General features: G+C 43.4%; 1 protein-coding gene across 1 annotated transcript; it reads left to right on the plus strand.

The window, feature by feature from the left end:
- The first annotated feature begins 425 nt into the window (after positions 1 to 425).
- On the plus strand, positions 426 to 15,816 carry eppk1 (epiplakin 1). The gene is made up of 2 exons (XM_037473617.2): positions 426 to 544; positions 1,226 to 15,816. The coding sequence occupies exon 2, from the start codon at positions 1,240 to 1,242 to the stop codon at positions 15,073 to 15,075; it is 13,836 nt and encodes a 4,611-aa protein (XP_037329514.2). The 5' UTR covers positions 426 to 544; positions 1,226 to 1,239; the 3' UTR covers positions 15,076 to 15,816.
- The last annotated feature ends 95 nt before the right edge of the window (positions 15,817 to 15,911 follow it).

Here is a 15,911-nt window from a genome sequence, read left to right on the forward strand (position 1 = left end):
TGCATAGCTTCAGTGTTAAAACTGATAAAATAATTGCTGTCTGGGGTTCTATATGGGCTGTGGCAATAATAACATATGGAAAAATAGAACTGAACTAGTTGGAACTGTGAACTTAGTTCAAATATTTTGAAGTTTGAACTATAAACTGAACTAGTTCATTTTAAAATTTGTGAACTGAACTAGTTCTTGTAGAATGTGAACTTTCCCAACACTGGTGGTATCAAGATCAACCTCATTATAATTTTCCGTTGTCTTTGTTATATATTAATCGGATGCCGGTCGCATCAATTGAATTTGGTGGTGGAAAACAAATGCCAATATACTACACAGATACAATAAATAGTGCATGATAAGGAATATAATGTGAAATTATAAACATGCTTGTGAGGAAGACATTTTATAAACTAAACGGTATTTTCTAATCGGTACAGGAAGGGCGTTCCAAAAAAAGCCCACATACTGTACGTGTTCATCCCGGATTTTGGGAGGAAACGGAGCACTCGAGGACCCGAGGCTGCCCACAGAGCCAGAAGGACACCGAAAGGTTTGGAAAACAGATGCATTATTTTTTAAAGAATATCTTATGGCATTCAAGTTCCCTTCTCTTAATATAAGTTAAGAGCAACATTATGACCCTCTATCATCATTATTTCATCACTATCTGTAGAAATCAGAGTAAAGTTGGATGTGATCAAATTATTTTTACCTTTGTATCTTCTGCCACAGGCTGGAGATCTTAAGGCATTACATCTAGAAACTTAGAGGGCTCAAACTGAGCAAACTAAATCTTAACTTTAGTTTTTTGCTGCATTGTTTTACACATGTTACATATTCCTTCTCAGGGATAAAGGTGTACAGATTTGAAATAGATTTGTTTTAAAGGATTTGAAGTTGTAGTGAGCTGCTGTTTCCAGTAATTTAGGGGTTTTCAGGTATTTTAGGTCATTTATGCTTTGGTCTTAAATGATGACTTTAAATAACAAACAGTACAAAATGCAAATTGCTAGACAAACAATACAAGCTTGGAATCAGATAAGAATGGTCTACTTTTAATTTGAGTAAATGGCAGCACTCTCACTGCAAAACGTATTCAACAGCAACATAAATAACAGCCTTCAAAATGTATGAAACGTTATGAAGGCGACAATGTATTTTTTAATGTTATGTATGGACAATGCATGCAATATCTAAACCAATCCAAGCAACAGTTTTTTGTGTTATACAGCTCCGTACCACAAGATGGATTCACATCAAAATGGCCACACGGAGGTCCACGGACCTGTGGCTGGTGTGTATCTGGAGAAAACAAAAGAGAAGATTACCATATATCAAGCCATGAAGAAACGTCTTCTTCAGCCAATAACAGCATTAGCCCTGCTGGAAGCACAAGCTGCCACGGTGGGCATCGTCGACCCAATAAACAATCGAACCCTTCCCGTTGCTGATGCTGTTACGGAGGGAATAGTTGGACCGGAGATGAAAGAGAAACTCCTCACGGCCGAGAAAGCTCTTAATGGCTATGTAGACCCATACACCAACCAAACCATATCCTTATACCAAGCTGTGCAAAAAGATTTAGTCCCAAGAGACTATGGATTGAGGCTTCTGGAAGCACAGATCACCACAAAAGGCCTGTTTGATCCCATTGAGAAGGCAAATATTTCAGTTGAATCTGCGATTCAAAAGGGCTTCTATGAAAAGGGTTTGCTCAATGACAAGATGTCGGAGCTCAAAGTGTACTACAGTCCAAGCTTACAAAAACATCTCAACTACAAAAACCTCATTGAGAAATGCACTTTGGAGTCTGACACAGGCCTGTTGCTCCTTCCTGTTTGCATCACGTTCAAAGGCTTGCGAAAAGGTATTTCCTCCAATCAACTCCTCGAATCAAAGATCATTGACATAAAAACATTTGATGACCTACAGAAGGGAAATACCACTACACAGGATGTGATGTTGATGGAAACGGTAAAAGAATACCTGGAAGGCAAAGGAAGTATTGCCGGCATTGCTGTACTCTCATCCAACCAGAGAATGAGCATTTATGAAGCCATGAAAAAAGGTGTACTGATGCCCGGAACAGCACTAGTTCTACTGGAGGCACAAGCTTCAACTGGATTCATGATTGATCCAGTGGAAAATAAGACGTTCACTGTGGATGAGGCAATCAAAAGCAAACTTGTTGGCCCTGAATATTATGCAAAGCTGCGTTCTGCTGAGCGAGCAGTAACTGGCTACAAAGACCCATACTCGGGTGAAACTATATCCCTGTTTCAAGCACTGTCAAAAGACCTCATTGTAAAGGAACATGCGATCCGTCTACTTGAGGCGCAAATTGCCACAGGGGGAATAATAGACCCTATCAACAGTCACAGACTGCCAACAGAAGTTGCCTTCAAGAAAGGTTATTTTGATCAAGAAATGAACGCCATACTAGAGGATTCGGGGGACGACACAAAGGGTTTCTTTGACCCGAACACAGAAGATAATCTCACTTATCTTCAGCTGATGCAAAGGTGCGTCATTGATCCCAGCACTGGACTGTGCCTCCTCCCACTCTTTGGAAAATCCAACGAGCAGAATTTTAACTTCATTGACTGGCAAACCAAAATGACCTTCAAAAAGGAGAAGGTGAATGTGACATGTGGAAAGTACACAGGAATGATGGTGTCCTTGTGGGAACTGCTGATGTCAGAATACTTTGATGAATGCCAGAGGCGAGACTTCATTCGGAACTACAGAGAGGGGAAGTTCAATATCAGGATAATTATCACAATGGTTCTGGAAGTCATAGAAAAGTCAGTGAAAACCACCAATGTTGTCTTTGAAGGCATCAGAGAAACTGTCACAGCCAAACAACTGGTGGAGGCCGACATCATTAGTAAGGAGGTGATGGAAGATCTGGAAAAGGGAAAAATATCAGTGAAGGAAGTGATAGAGGATGAAAATGTAAATGTGTACCTACAGGGGAAAGACAGCATCGCAGGCGTTCTGCTTCCGGATTCTCGTATCATGACAATCTACCAGGCCAAACAAAAAGGGAAGCTGATGCCAGGAACGGCTCTGATTCTACTGGAGGCCCAGGCAGCAACAGGTTTCATAATCGACCCTATCGGAAATCAGAAGTATTCAGTGGATGATGCTGTCAAAGCAAAGATTGTGGGACCCGATGTGTGTCAAAAGTTGCGCTCAGCAGAGAAAGCGGTCACTGGGTACAGAAATCCTTACGATGGCCAAATAATATCTTTGTTCCAAGCCATGCAAAAGGATCTCATCCTAAAAGACCATGGAATTCGACTTCTGGAGGCACAAATTGCCACTGGTGGTATCATTGACCCAGTAAACAGTCATCGCATTCCTGTACACATGGCCTATAAGAAGGGATACTTTAATAAGGAAATGAATGAGATCCTGAGTGACCCAAGCGACGACACCAAAGGATTCTTTGATCCCAACACCTGTGAGAACCTGACATACTTGCAGCTCATGGCCAGATGTGTCAGAGATCCCACTACAGGGCTGTGCCTCTTGCCACTCAAAGGCAAAAGCAGCAGAGTTAACATTGATGATAATATTAGGGAAGTGTTGAAAACAACCAAAGTTACTGTTAAGTATGGCAGGTTCAAGGGCAAACACACAACAATGTGGGATCTTATTAATTCAGAGTATCTGACAGAGGACAAAAGACAGGAGTTTTTTAAACTCTTCAAGTCAAGGAAAATCACCATTGAGCAGCTCATCGTCGCCATTTTAGAGATCATTGAGAGCAAGGAGATTCAACAACAAGCAGAGCTAAGCTTCACTGGTCTCAGAGGAGAGGTCTCTGTTAAGGATCTTTTGCAGCTCAACATTGTGGATGAAAGAACATACAACAGCATGGTTGATGGAAAGATGACCAGCACAGATCTGATGAAAATTGCGAGTGTGAGAACCTATCTGCAGGGGAAAGGTTGCGTCGCTGGTGTGATACTTCAACCCTCAGATCAGAAGCTAAGCATCTACGAGGCACAGAGAATTGGCATCCTCACACCTGGCACCGCCCTCTGCCTTCTTGAAGCACAAGCCGCCACAGGATTCATTATTGATCCTGTGAAAAACCAGAAGCTTACGGTGAAACAAGCTCTCAGAGAGAAGGTAGTTGGTCCACAGATGCAAGAAAAGCTTTTGTCTGCAGAGAGGGCTGTCACTGGTTACACAGATCCCTACACTGGTCAAAAGATCTCACTCTTCCAAGCCCTGCAAAAAGATCTAATTGTCAAGCAGCATGGCATCCGTTTACTTGAGGCCCAGATTGCGACAGGTGGTATCATTGATCCTTTGAAGTGTCTTCATTTGCCCCTTGAGGTTGCATACAGGAAAGGGTATTTTGATGAGGAACTTAATCAGATCCTATCCGACCCGACTGATGACACAAAGGGCTTTTTTGACCCAAAAACACAAGAAAATCTGACATACATGGAAATGTTGGGAAGATGTGTAAAAGATAAGGAAACAGGACTGTTTCTTCTGCCTCTGAATGACAAACCAACAGCTGTGGGAACAAAGGCCAATATGTACACTAATACAGAGATTGAGCAAGAGTTTGAAAAGACAACTGTGAGCATATCAGTTGGACGTTTAGCAGGCAAATCAGTATCTTTGTGGGACTTGATTCACTCTGGGTACTTCACTGAGGATCAGCAGCTTGAATTCTTTGAAAAATACAGAACAAGAAAGATAACTACACAAACCATAATCACAACAGTGATTTCCACCATTGAAAAACTGGAAAATGAAAATGCCAAAATGATCATGGGCTTGAGAAAACCTGTCTCTGTGCAACAACTTCTGGATTCTGATATCATTGATGCAAATACGCTAAAACAGGTAAAAGAAGGAAAAGTCACTCTTGAGGCACTAATCCAAAGTGAACCTGTCAAAGGGTATCTGCGGGGAACTGGGAGCATTGCTGGAATTAAGGTTCATCCATCCCAGAAAGTAAAGAGCATATATGAAGCAAAAAATGAAAATCTGTTGACCCCTGGCATTGCACTATTACTGCTTGAAGCGCAGGCTGCAACAGGATGGGTTATTGATCCTGTCAAAAACAAGTTCTATAATGTTGATGAGGCAGCAAGAGAGAAAGTAATTGGACCAGATGTACACGAGCAACTTCTCTCAGCAGAACGTGCCGTCACTGGCTATAAAGATCCATACACAGACGCAACAATATCACTGTTTGAAGCCATGGATCAACAGCTGATTCAAAGGAGTGATGGTATTCGTCTTCTTGATACACAGATAGCAACAGGGGGAATCATTGACCCAAGTCAAAGTCTGAGGCTTCCTATTCATATTGCTCTTAAAAAGAGATATCTGGATGAAGAAGTTAGAAAAACTCTAAATGCGAGTGGTGACGCAAAGGGATTCTTTGACCCAAACACTAAAGAAAACCTCTCTTACGTTGAGCTGATCAAGCGATGTGAAAACGATCCTGAAACAGGACTACTCCTTCTACCCGTGCTAAGAGAGGAATCCAATGCATTTCACACATATGAGCAAATCGAGCTTGCATTTAAAAACAAAAACATCACCATGAATGCAGGAAAATTTAAAGACAAAAAGGTGACTTTATGGGAAGTGTTGCTCTCTGAATATATATCAAAACAAAAAAGGGAACAGCTCATACAGCAATACAAAGCAGGAACCATGAAAATGGAGGAGATCATTGAAATACTCACCATCATTATTACAGAGGTAACATCCAAGGAAAGAAAGTTCAAAGGACTAAGAAAAAAGGTCTCAGCCAGTGAGTTGTATGAGTCAAAGATAATCTCAAAGCAGCTTTTCACACAGATCATACAAGGAGAAGTCACTGATGAAAGCATTGACGAAATGGAATCGATTCAGAAGTATCTTGGAGCTACAAATTGCATAGCTGGTGTCAGAGTTGAGTCTACAAAGAAGGTTATGAGCATCTACGAAGCTAGAACAAAAAACCTGTTGACCCCTGGGACATCTCTTGTGCTGCTAGAGGCCCAGGCTGCCACTGGCTTTGTCATAGACCCAGTGAACAACAAGAAACTTTCTGTAGAGGAAGCTGTGGCTCAAAAAGTGGTCGGCTGTGAGTGGAAAAACAAACTGCTTTCAGCTGAAAGGGCAGTTACAGGATACATAGATCCCTACACTGGAGACACAATTTCCTTGTTCCAGGCCTTGAAAAAGGATCTCATCGTCAAGGACCATGGAATTCGTCTCCTTGAGGCACAAATTGCCACCGGAGGCATAATTGACCCAGTCCAGAGTCACAGAGTGCCTGTACAGGTGGCCTACCAAAGAGGCTACTTTGATGAAGAGATGAACCAGATTCTGTCTGACCCTGATGACGACACAAAGGGCTTCTTTGATCCCAACACAAAAGAGAATCTCACCTATCTTCAGCTGATTGAAAGGTGCATCACAGATCCCATCACAGGCCTTAGCTTACTGGTGATTGCCAAGAAAGGAGAGTTTTACTTCTTTGTTGATGAGGCAACAAAACTCATTCTGAAATCCACGACAACAACTAAAGCAGGAGGGAGATATCTAGGAACACAAGTGTCTCTGTGGAATCTGCTCTACTCCAAGTACATCACTGAGGAGAAGAGGAGAGAGCTTGTGCAGCAATATAAGTCTAAATCAATCACAATCGACCGCTTCTTGGAAATCATCCTGACAATCATTCAGCAGCAGACCGTGTCAACCTCCTCATCTTCAACTGTCATGTGCCAACCACCAGAGACAAATGAGAACAGCAGCTCAACTAAAACCATCATCACCACTACAGTCACAGAGACAGATGAAAGTCTAAACTTCCATGGAATCAGAAGGGACGTCACTGCTGCAGAGTTACGTGAATCTAAAATCATCAATGAGGACCTCTTCAAAAGTCTTATCACTGGGAGTGTCACAGTGACGGAAGTTAGTGAGATGGATTCAGTGCGTAAGTACCTTGAGGGGACCAACAGCATTGCAGGAGTGTACCTGCAGTCTACCGAAGAGACCCTAAGTATCTATGAGGCCAAAGGCAAAGGTCTGTTAACTCCTGGTACATCTCTGATCCTGCTAGAGGCCCAGGCTGCCACTGGCTTTGTCATAGACCCAGTGAACAACAAGAAACTTTCTGTAGAGGAAGCTGTGGCTCAAAAAGTGGTCGGCTGGGAGTGGAAAAACAAACTGCTTTCAGCTGAAAGGGCAGTTACAGGATACATAGATCCCTACACTGGAGACACAATTTCCTTGTTCCAGGCCTTGAAAAAGGATCTCATTGTCAAGGATCATGGAATTCGTCTCCTTGAGGCACAAATTGCCACCGGAGGCATAATTGACCCAGTCCATAGTCACAGAGTGCCTGTACAGGTGGCCTACCAAAGAGGTTACTTTGATGAAGAGATGAACCAGATTCTGTCTGACCCTGATGACGACACAAAGGGCTTCTTTGATCCCAACACAAAACAGAATCTCACCTATCTTCAGCTGATTGAAAGGTGCATCACAGATCCCATCACAGGCCTTAGCTTACTGGTGATTGCCAAGAAAGGAGAGTTTTACTTCTTTGTTGATGAGGCAACAAAACTCATTCTGAAATCCACAACAACAACTAAAGCAGGAGGGAGATATCTAGGAACACAAGTGTCTCTGTGGAATCTGCTCTACTCCAAGTACATCACTGAGGAGAAGAGGAGAGAGCTTGTGCAGCAATATAAGTCTAAATCAATCACAATCGACCGCTTCTTGGAAATCATCCTGACAATCATTCAGCAGCAGACCGTGTCAACCTCCTCATCTTCAACTGTCATGTGCCAACCACCAGAGACAAATGAGAACAGCAGCTCAACTAAAACCACTATCACCACTACAGTCACAGAGACAGATGAAAATCGAAACTTCCATGGAATCAGAAGGGACGTCACTGCTGCAGAGTTACGTGATTCTAAAATCATCAATGAGGACCTCTTCAAAAGTCTTATCACTGGGAGTGTCACAGTGACGGAAGTTAGTGAGATGGATTCAGTGCGTAAGTACCTTGAGGGGACCAACAGCATTGCAGGAGTCTACCTGCAGTCTACCGAAGAGACCCTAAGTATCTATGAGGCCAAAGGCAAAGGTCTGTTAACTCCTGGTACATCTCTGATCCTGCTAGAGGCCCAGGCTGCCACTGGCTTTGTCATAGACCCAGTGAACAACAAGAAACTTTCTGTAGAGGAAGCTGTGGCTCAAAAAGTGGTCGGCTGTGAGTGGAAAAACAAACTGCTTTCAGCTGAAAGGGCAGTTACAGGATACATAGATCCCTACACTGGAGACACAATTTCCCTGTTCCAGGCCTTGAAAAAGGATCTCATCGTCAAAGATCATGGAATTCGTCTCCTTGAGGCACAAATTGCCACCGGAGGCATAATTGACCCAGTCCATAGTCACAGAGTGCCTGTACAGGTGGCCTACCAAAGAGGTTACTTTGATGAAGAGATGAACCAGATTCTGTCTGACCCTGATGACGACACAAAGGGCTTCTTTGATCCCAACACAAAAGAGAATCTCACCTATCTTCAGCTGATTGAAAGGTGCATCACAGATCCCATCACAGGCCTTAGCTTACTGGTGATTGCCAAGAAAGGAGAGTTTTACTTCTTTGTTGATGAGGCAACAAAACTCATTCTGAAATCCACGACAACAACTAAAGCAGGAGGGAGATATCTAGGAACACAAGTGTCTCTGTGGAATCTGCTCTACTCCAAGTACATCACTGAGGAGAAGAGGAGAGAGCTTGTGCAGCAATATAAGTCTAAATCAATCACAATCGACCGCTTCTTGGAAATCATCCTGACAATCATTCAGCAGCAGACTGTGTCAACCTCCTCATCTTCAACTGTCATGTGCCAACCACCAGAGACAAATGAGAACTGCAGCTCAACTAAAACCACCATCACCACTACAGTCACAGAGACAGATGAAAATCGAAACTTCCATGGAATCAGAAGGGACGTCACTGCTGCAGAGTTACGTGATTCTAAAATCATCAATGAGGACCTCTTCAAAAGTCTTATCACTGGGAGTGTCACAGTGACGGAAGTTAGTGAGATGGATTCAGTGCGTAAGTACCTTGAGGGGACCAACAGCATTGCAGGAGTCTACCTGCAGTCTACCGAAGAGACCCTAAGTATCTATGAGGCCAAAGGCAAAGGTCTGTTAACTCCTGGTACATCTCTGATCCTGCTAGAGGCCCAGGCTGCCACTGGCTTTGTCATAGACCCAGTGAACAACAAGAAACTTTCTGTAGAGGAAGCTGTGGCTCAAAAAGTGGTCGGCTGTGAGTGGAAAAACAAACTGCTTTCAGCTGAAAGGGCAGTTACAGGATACATAGATCCCTACACTGGAGACACAATTTCCTTGTTCCAGGCCTTGAAAAAGGATCTCATCGTCAAAGATCATGGAATTCGTCTCCTTGAGGCACAAATTGCCACCGGAGGCATAATTGACCCAGTCCATAGTCACAGAGTGCCTGTACAAGTGGCCTACCAAAGAGGTTACTTTGATGAAGAGATGAACCAGATTCTGTCTGACCCTGATGACGACACAAAGGGCTTCTTTGATCCCAACACAAAAGAGAATCTCACCTATCTTCAGCTGATTGAAAGGTGCATCACAGATCCCATCACAGGCCTTAGCTTACTGGTGATTGCCAAGAAAGGAGAGTTTTACTTCTTTGTTGATGAGGCAACAAAACTCATTCTGAAATCCACGACAACAACTAAAGCAGGAGGGAGATATCTAGGAACACAAGTGTCTCTGTGGAATCTGCTCTACTCCAAGTACATCACTGAGGAGAAGAGGAGAGAGCTTGTGCAGCAATATAAGTCTAAATCAATCACAATCGACCGCTTCTTGGAAATCATCCTGACAATCATTCAGCAGCAGACTGTGTCAACCTCCTCATCTTCAACTGTCATGTGCCAACCACCAGAGACAAATGAGACCAGCAGCTCAACTAAAACCACCATCACCACTACAGTCACAGAGACAGATGAAAATCGAAACTTCCATGGAATCAGAAGGGACGTCACTGCTGCAGAGTTACGTGAATCTAAAATCATCAATGAGGACCTCTTCAAAAGTCTTATCACTGGGAGTGTCACAGTGACGGAAGTTAGTGAGATGGATTCAGTGCGTAAGTACCTTGAGGGGACCAACAGCATTGCAGGAGTCTACCTGCAGTCTACCGAAGAGACCCTAAGTATCTATGAGGCCAAAGGCAAAGGTCTGTTAACTCCTGGTACATCTCTGATCCTGCTAGAGGCCCAGGCTGCCACTGGCTTTGTCATAGACCCAGTGAACAACAAAAAACTTTCTGTAGAGGAAGCTGTGGCTCAAAAAGTGGTCGGCTGGGAGTGGAAAAACAAACTGCTTTCAGCTGAAAGGGCAGTTACAGGATACATAGATCCCTACACTGGAGACACAATTTCCTTGTTCCAGGCCTTGAAAAAGGATCTCATTGTCAAGGATCATGGAATTCGTCTCCTTGAGGCACAAATTGCCACCGGAGGCATAATTGACCCAGTCCATAGTCACAGAGTGCCTGTACAGGTGGCCTACCAAAGAGGTTACTTTGATGAAGAGATGAACCAGATTCTGTCTGACCCTGATGACGACACAAAGGGCTTCTTTGATCCCAACACAAAACAGAATCTCACCTATCTTCAGCTGATTGAAAGGTGCATCACAGATCCCATCACAGGCCTTAGCTTACTGGTGATTGCCAAGAAAGGAGAGTTTTACTTCTTTGTTGATGAGGCAACAAAACTCATTCTGAAATCCACAACAACAACTAAAGCAGGAGGGAGATATCTAGGAACACAAGTGTCTCTGTGGAATCTGCTCTACTCCAAGTACATCACTGAGGAGAAGAGGAGAGAGCTTGTGCAGCAATATAAGTCTAAATCAATCACAATCGACCGCTTCTTGGAAATCATCCTGACAATCATTCAGCAGCAGACCGTGTCAACCTCCTCATCTTCAACTGTCATGTGCCAACCACCAGAGACAAATGAGAACAGCAGCTCAACTAAAACCACTATCACCACTACAGTCACAGAGACAGATGAAAATCGAAACTTCCATGGAATCAGAAGGGACGTCACTGCTGCAGAGTTACGTGATTCTAAAATCATCAATGAGGACCTCTTCAAAAGTCTTATCACTGGGAGTGTCACAGTGACGGAAGTTAGTGAGATGGATTCAGTGCGTAAGTACCTTGAGGGGACCAACAGCATTGCAGGAGTCTACCTGCAGTCTACCGAAGAGACCCTAAGTATCTATGAGGCCAAAGGCAAAGGTCTGTTAACTCCTGGTACATCTCTGATCCTGCTAGAGGCCCAGGCTGCCACTGGCTTTGTCATAGACCCAGTGAACAACAAGAAACTTTCTGTAGAGGAAGCTGTGGCTCAAAAAGTGGTCGGCTGTGAGTGGAAAAACAAACTGCTTTCAGCTGAAAGGGCAGTTACAGGATACATAGATCCCTACACTGGAGACACAATTTCCTTGTTCCAGGCCTTGAAAAAGGATCTCATTGTCAAGGATCATGGAATTCGTCTCCTTGAGGCACAAATTGCCACCGGAGGCATAATTGACCCAGTCCATAGTCACAGAGTGCCTGTACAGGTGGCCTACCAAAGAGGCTACTTTGATGAAGAGATGAACCAGATTCTGTCTGACCCTGATGACGACACAAAGGGCTTCTTTGATCCCAACACAAAAGAGAATCTCACCTATCTTCAGCTGATTGAAAGGTGCATCACAGATCCCATCACAGGCCTTAGCTTACTGGTGATTGCCAAGAAAGGAGAGTTTTACTTCTTTGTTGATGAGGCAACAAAACTCATTCTGAAATCCACGACAACAACTAAAGCAGGAGGGAGATATCTAGGAACACAAGTGTCTCTGTGGAATCTGCTCTACTCCAAGTACATCACTGAGGAGAAGAGGAGAGAGCTTGTGCAGCAATATAAGTCTAAATCAATCACAATCGACCGCTTCTTGGAAATCATCCTGACAATCATTCAGCAGCAGACCGTGTCAACCTCCTCATCTTCAACTGTCATGTGCCAACCACCAGAGACAAATGAGAACAGCAGCTCAACTAAAACCACTATCACCACTACAGTCACAGAGACAGATGAAAATCGAAACTTCCATGGAATCAGAAGGGACGTCACTGCTGCAGAGTTACGTGATTCTAAAATCATCAATGAGGACCTCTTCAAAAGTCTTATCACTGGGAGTGTCACAGTGACGGAAGTTAGTGAGATGGATTCAGTGCGTAAGTACCTTGAGGGGACCAACAGCATTGCAGGAGTGTACCTGCAGTCTACCGAAGAGACCCTAAGTATCTATGAGGCCAAAGGCAAAGGTCTGTTAACTCCTGGTACATCTCTGATCCTGCTAGAGGCCCAGGCTGCCACTGGCTTTGTCATAGACCCAGTGAACAACAAGAAACTTTCTGTAGAGGAAGCTGTGGCTCAAAAAGTGGTCGGCTGTGAGTGGAAAAACAAACTGCTTTCAGCTGAAAGGGCAGTTACAGGATACATAGATCCCTACACTGGAGACACAATTTCCCTGTTCCAGGCCTTGAAAAAGGATCTCATCGTCAAAGATCATGGAATTCGTCTCCTTGAGGCACAAATTGCCACCGGAGGCATAATTGACCCAGTCCATAGTCACAGAGTGCCTGTACAGGTGGCCTACCAAAGAGGTTACTTTGATGAAGAGATGAACCAGATTCTGTCTGACCCTGATGACGACACAAAGGGCTTCTTTGATCCCAACACAAAAGAGAATCTCACCTATCTTCAGCTGATTGAAAGGTGCATCACAGATCCCATCACAGGCCTTAGCTTACTGGTGATTGCCAAGAAAGGAGAGTTTTACTTCTTTGTTGATGAGGCAACAAAACTCATTCTGAAATCCACGACAACAACTAAAGCAGGAGGGAGATATCTAGGAACACAAGTGTCTCTGTGGAATCTGCTCTACTCCAAGTACATCACTGAGGAGAAGAGGAGAGAGCTTGTGCAGCAATATAAGTCTAAATCAATCACAATCGACCGCTTCTTGGAAATCATCCTGACAATCATTCAGCAGCAGACCGTGTCAACCTCCTCATCTTCAACTGTCATGTGCCAACCACCAGAGACAAATGAGAACAGCAGCTCAACTAAAACCATCATCACCACTACAGTCACAGAGACAGATGAAAGTCTAAACTTCCATGGAATCAGAAGGGACGTCACTGCTGCAGAGTTACGTGAATCTAAAATCATCAATGAGGACCTCTTCAAAAGTCTTATCACTGGGAGTGTCACAGTGACGGAAGTTAGTGAGATGGATTCAGTGCGTAAGTACCTTGAGGGGACCAACAGCATTGCAGGAGTCTACCTGCAGTCTACCGAAGAGACCCTAAGTATCTATGAGGCCAAAGGCAAAGGTCTGTTAACTCCTGGTACATCTCTGATCCTGCTAGAGGCCCAGGCTGCCACTGGCTTTGTCATAGACCCAGTGAACAACAAGAAACTTTCTGTAGAGGAAGCTGTGGCTCAAAAAGTGGTCGGCTGTGAGTGGAAAAACAAACTGCTTTCAGCTGAAAGGGCAGTTACAGGATACATAGATCCCTACACTGGAGACACAATTTCCTTGTTCCAGGCCTTGAAAAAGGATCTCATTGTCAAGGATCATGGAATTCGTCTCCTTGAGGCACAAATTGCCACCGGAGGCATAATTGACCCAGTCCATAGTCACAGAGTGCCTGTACAGGTGGCCTACCAAAGAGGTTACTTTGATGAAGAGATGAACCAGATTCTGTCTGACCCTGATGACGACACAAAGGGCTTCTTTGATCCCAACACAAAAGAGAATCTCACCTATCTTCAGCTGATTGAAAGGTGCATCACAGATCCCATCACAGGCCTTAGCTTACTGGTGATTGCCAAGAAAGGAGAGTTTTACTTCTTTGTTGATGAGGCAACAAAACTCATTCTGAAATCCACGACAACAACTAAAGCAGGAGGGAGATATCTAGGAACACAAGTGTCTCTGTGGAATCTGCTCTACTCCAAGTACATCACTGAGGAGAAGAGGAGAGAGCTTGTGCAGCAATATAAGTCTAAATCAATCACAATCGACCGCTTCTTGGAAATCATCCTGACAATCATTCAGCAGCAGACCGTGTCAACCTCCTCATCTTCAACTGTCATGTGCCAACCACCAGAGACAAATGAGAACAGCAGCTCAACTAAAACCATCATCACCACTACAGTCACAGAGACAGATGAAAGTCTAAACTTCCATGGAATCAGAAGGGACGTCACTGCTGCAGAGTTACGTGATTCTAAAATCATCAATGAGGACCTGTTCAAAAGTCTTATCTCTGGGAGTGTCACAGTGACGGAAGTTAGTGAGATGGATTCAGTGCGTAAGTACCTTGAGGGGACCAACAGCATTGCAGGAGTCTACCTGCAGTCTACCGAAGAGACCCTAAGTATCTATGAGGCCAAAGGCAAAGGTCTGTTAACTCCTGGTACATCTCTGATCCTGCTAGAGGCCCAGGCTGCCACTGGCTTTGTCATAGACCCAGTGAACAACAAGAAACTTTCTGTAGAGGAAGCTGTGGCTCAAAAAGTGGTCGGCTGTGGGTGGAAAAACAAACTGCTTTCAGCTGAAAGGGCAGTTACAGGATACATAGATCCCTACACTGGAGACACAATTTCCTTGTTCCAGGCCTTGAAAAAGGATCTCATTGTCAAAGATCATGGAATTCGTCTCCTTGAGGCACAAATTGCCACCGGAGGCATAATTGACCCAGTCCATAGTCACAGAGTGCCTGTACAGGTGGCCTACCAAAGAGGTTACTTTGATGAAGAGATGAACCAGATTCTGTCTGACCCTGATGACGACACAAAGGGCTTCTTTGATCCCAACACAAAAGAGAATCTCACCTATCTTCAGCTGATTGAAAGGTGCATCACAGATCCCATCACAGGCCTCAGCTTACTTCCTTTACACAAGTGAAGCTTTATACAAATATTTCCTCTTGTGTCTTATCTGCATTATTAGATTCCTTTAGGGGGCTATTTAACTCTAATTTTCTTCATAATTCAACCGAATATCCCAAGTTGTTGATAAGGGAATGATAAGAAAAATACACACTCAACGTATAAACAGTACTGTGCTAAATAACTCTAGAAATTGATTTTTTTAAATGGTCTTTGCTTCGCTCTGATAATATGCTTTGGTTTTGATTTTTGATGACCCTGTACTACACTGAGCCTTTCATCTAAATGGGATCCAGAAATTGTTCCCTTTCTTACGCACCTTTTAAATTCCTGTGACATCATTGCTTTGTTATAAATATCAAATGATCCGAAAAATCTAATTGGCCTAAATATCTATATAAACACTCTAAAACATAGTTTTATAGTTTAGCCTTTGTCGTTGACCTAAACATGGCCGTAACTGCAGTACAATGCAACAATCCTCATTGTACCTATTAGGATATTGTGTTGTGTAATTTGTTGAAATATTGCATTGTCTTTACACTGATGTACGTAGATGTGATTCTGCACAGCATACTTTTACCTGGCCTATAGAACCATATGTTATTTAGGCAACTGCTTTTCTCACCGAAATATATTGTTTGTCAAGTTGACCGCACCTTGAAGAAAACAACACTTTTATAGCTTTTTTGTATTTTTGGAAAACCTATCCTGCTTAAACTGTCAATTTGTGGCCCAATAAACAAGTGAGATAAGACCATGTGTTTTGTTCTTGTGTGTTAGATCAATACAATACATTCTGGAAATAATTTCCTTGTTGAAGAGTCCATATGTGGGTTAAAGTACCCTTTT

Source organism: Pungitius pungitius, chromosome 17 (assembly GCF_949316345.1).
Source record: "Pungitius pungitius chromosome 17, fPunPun2.1, whole genome shotgun sequence".
Taxonomy (NCBI): Eukaryota; Metazoa; Chordata; class Actinopteri; order Perciformes; family Gasterosteidae; genus Pungitius; species Pungitius pungitius.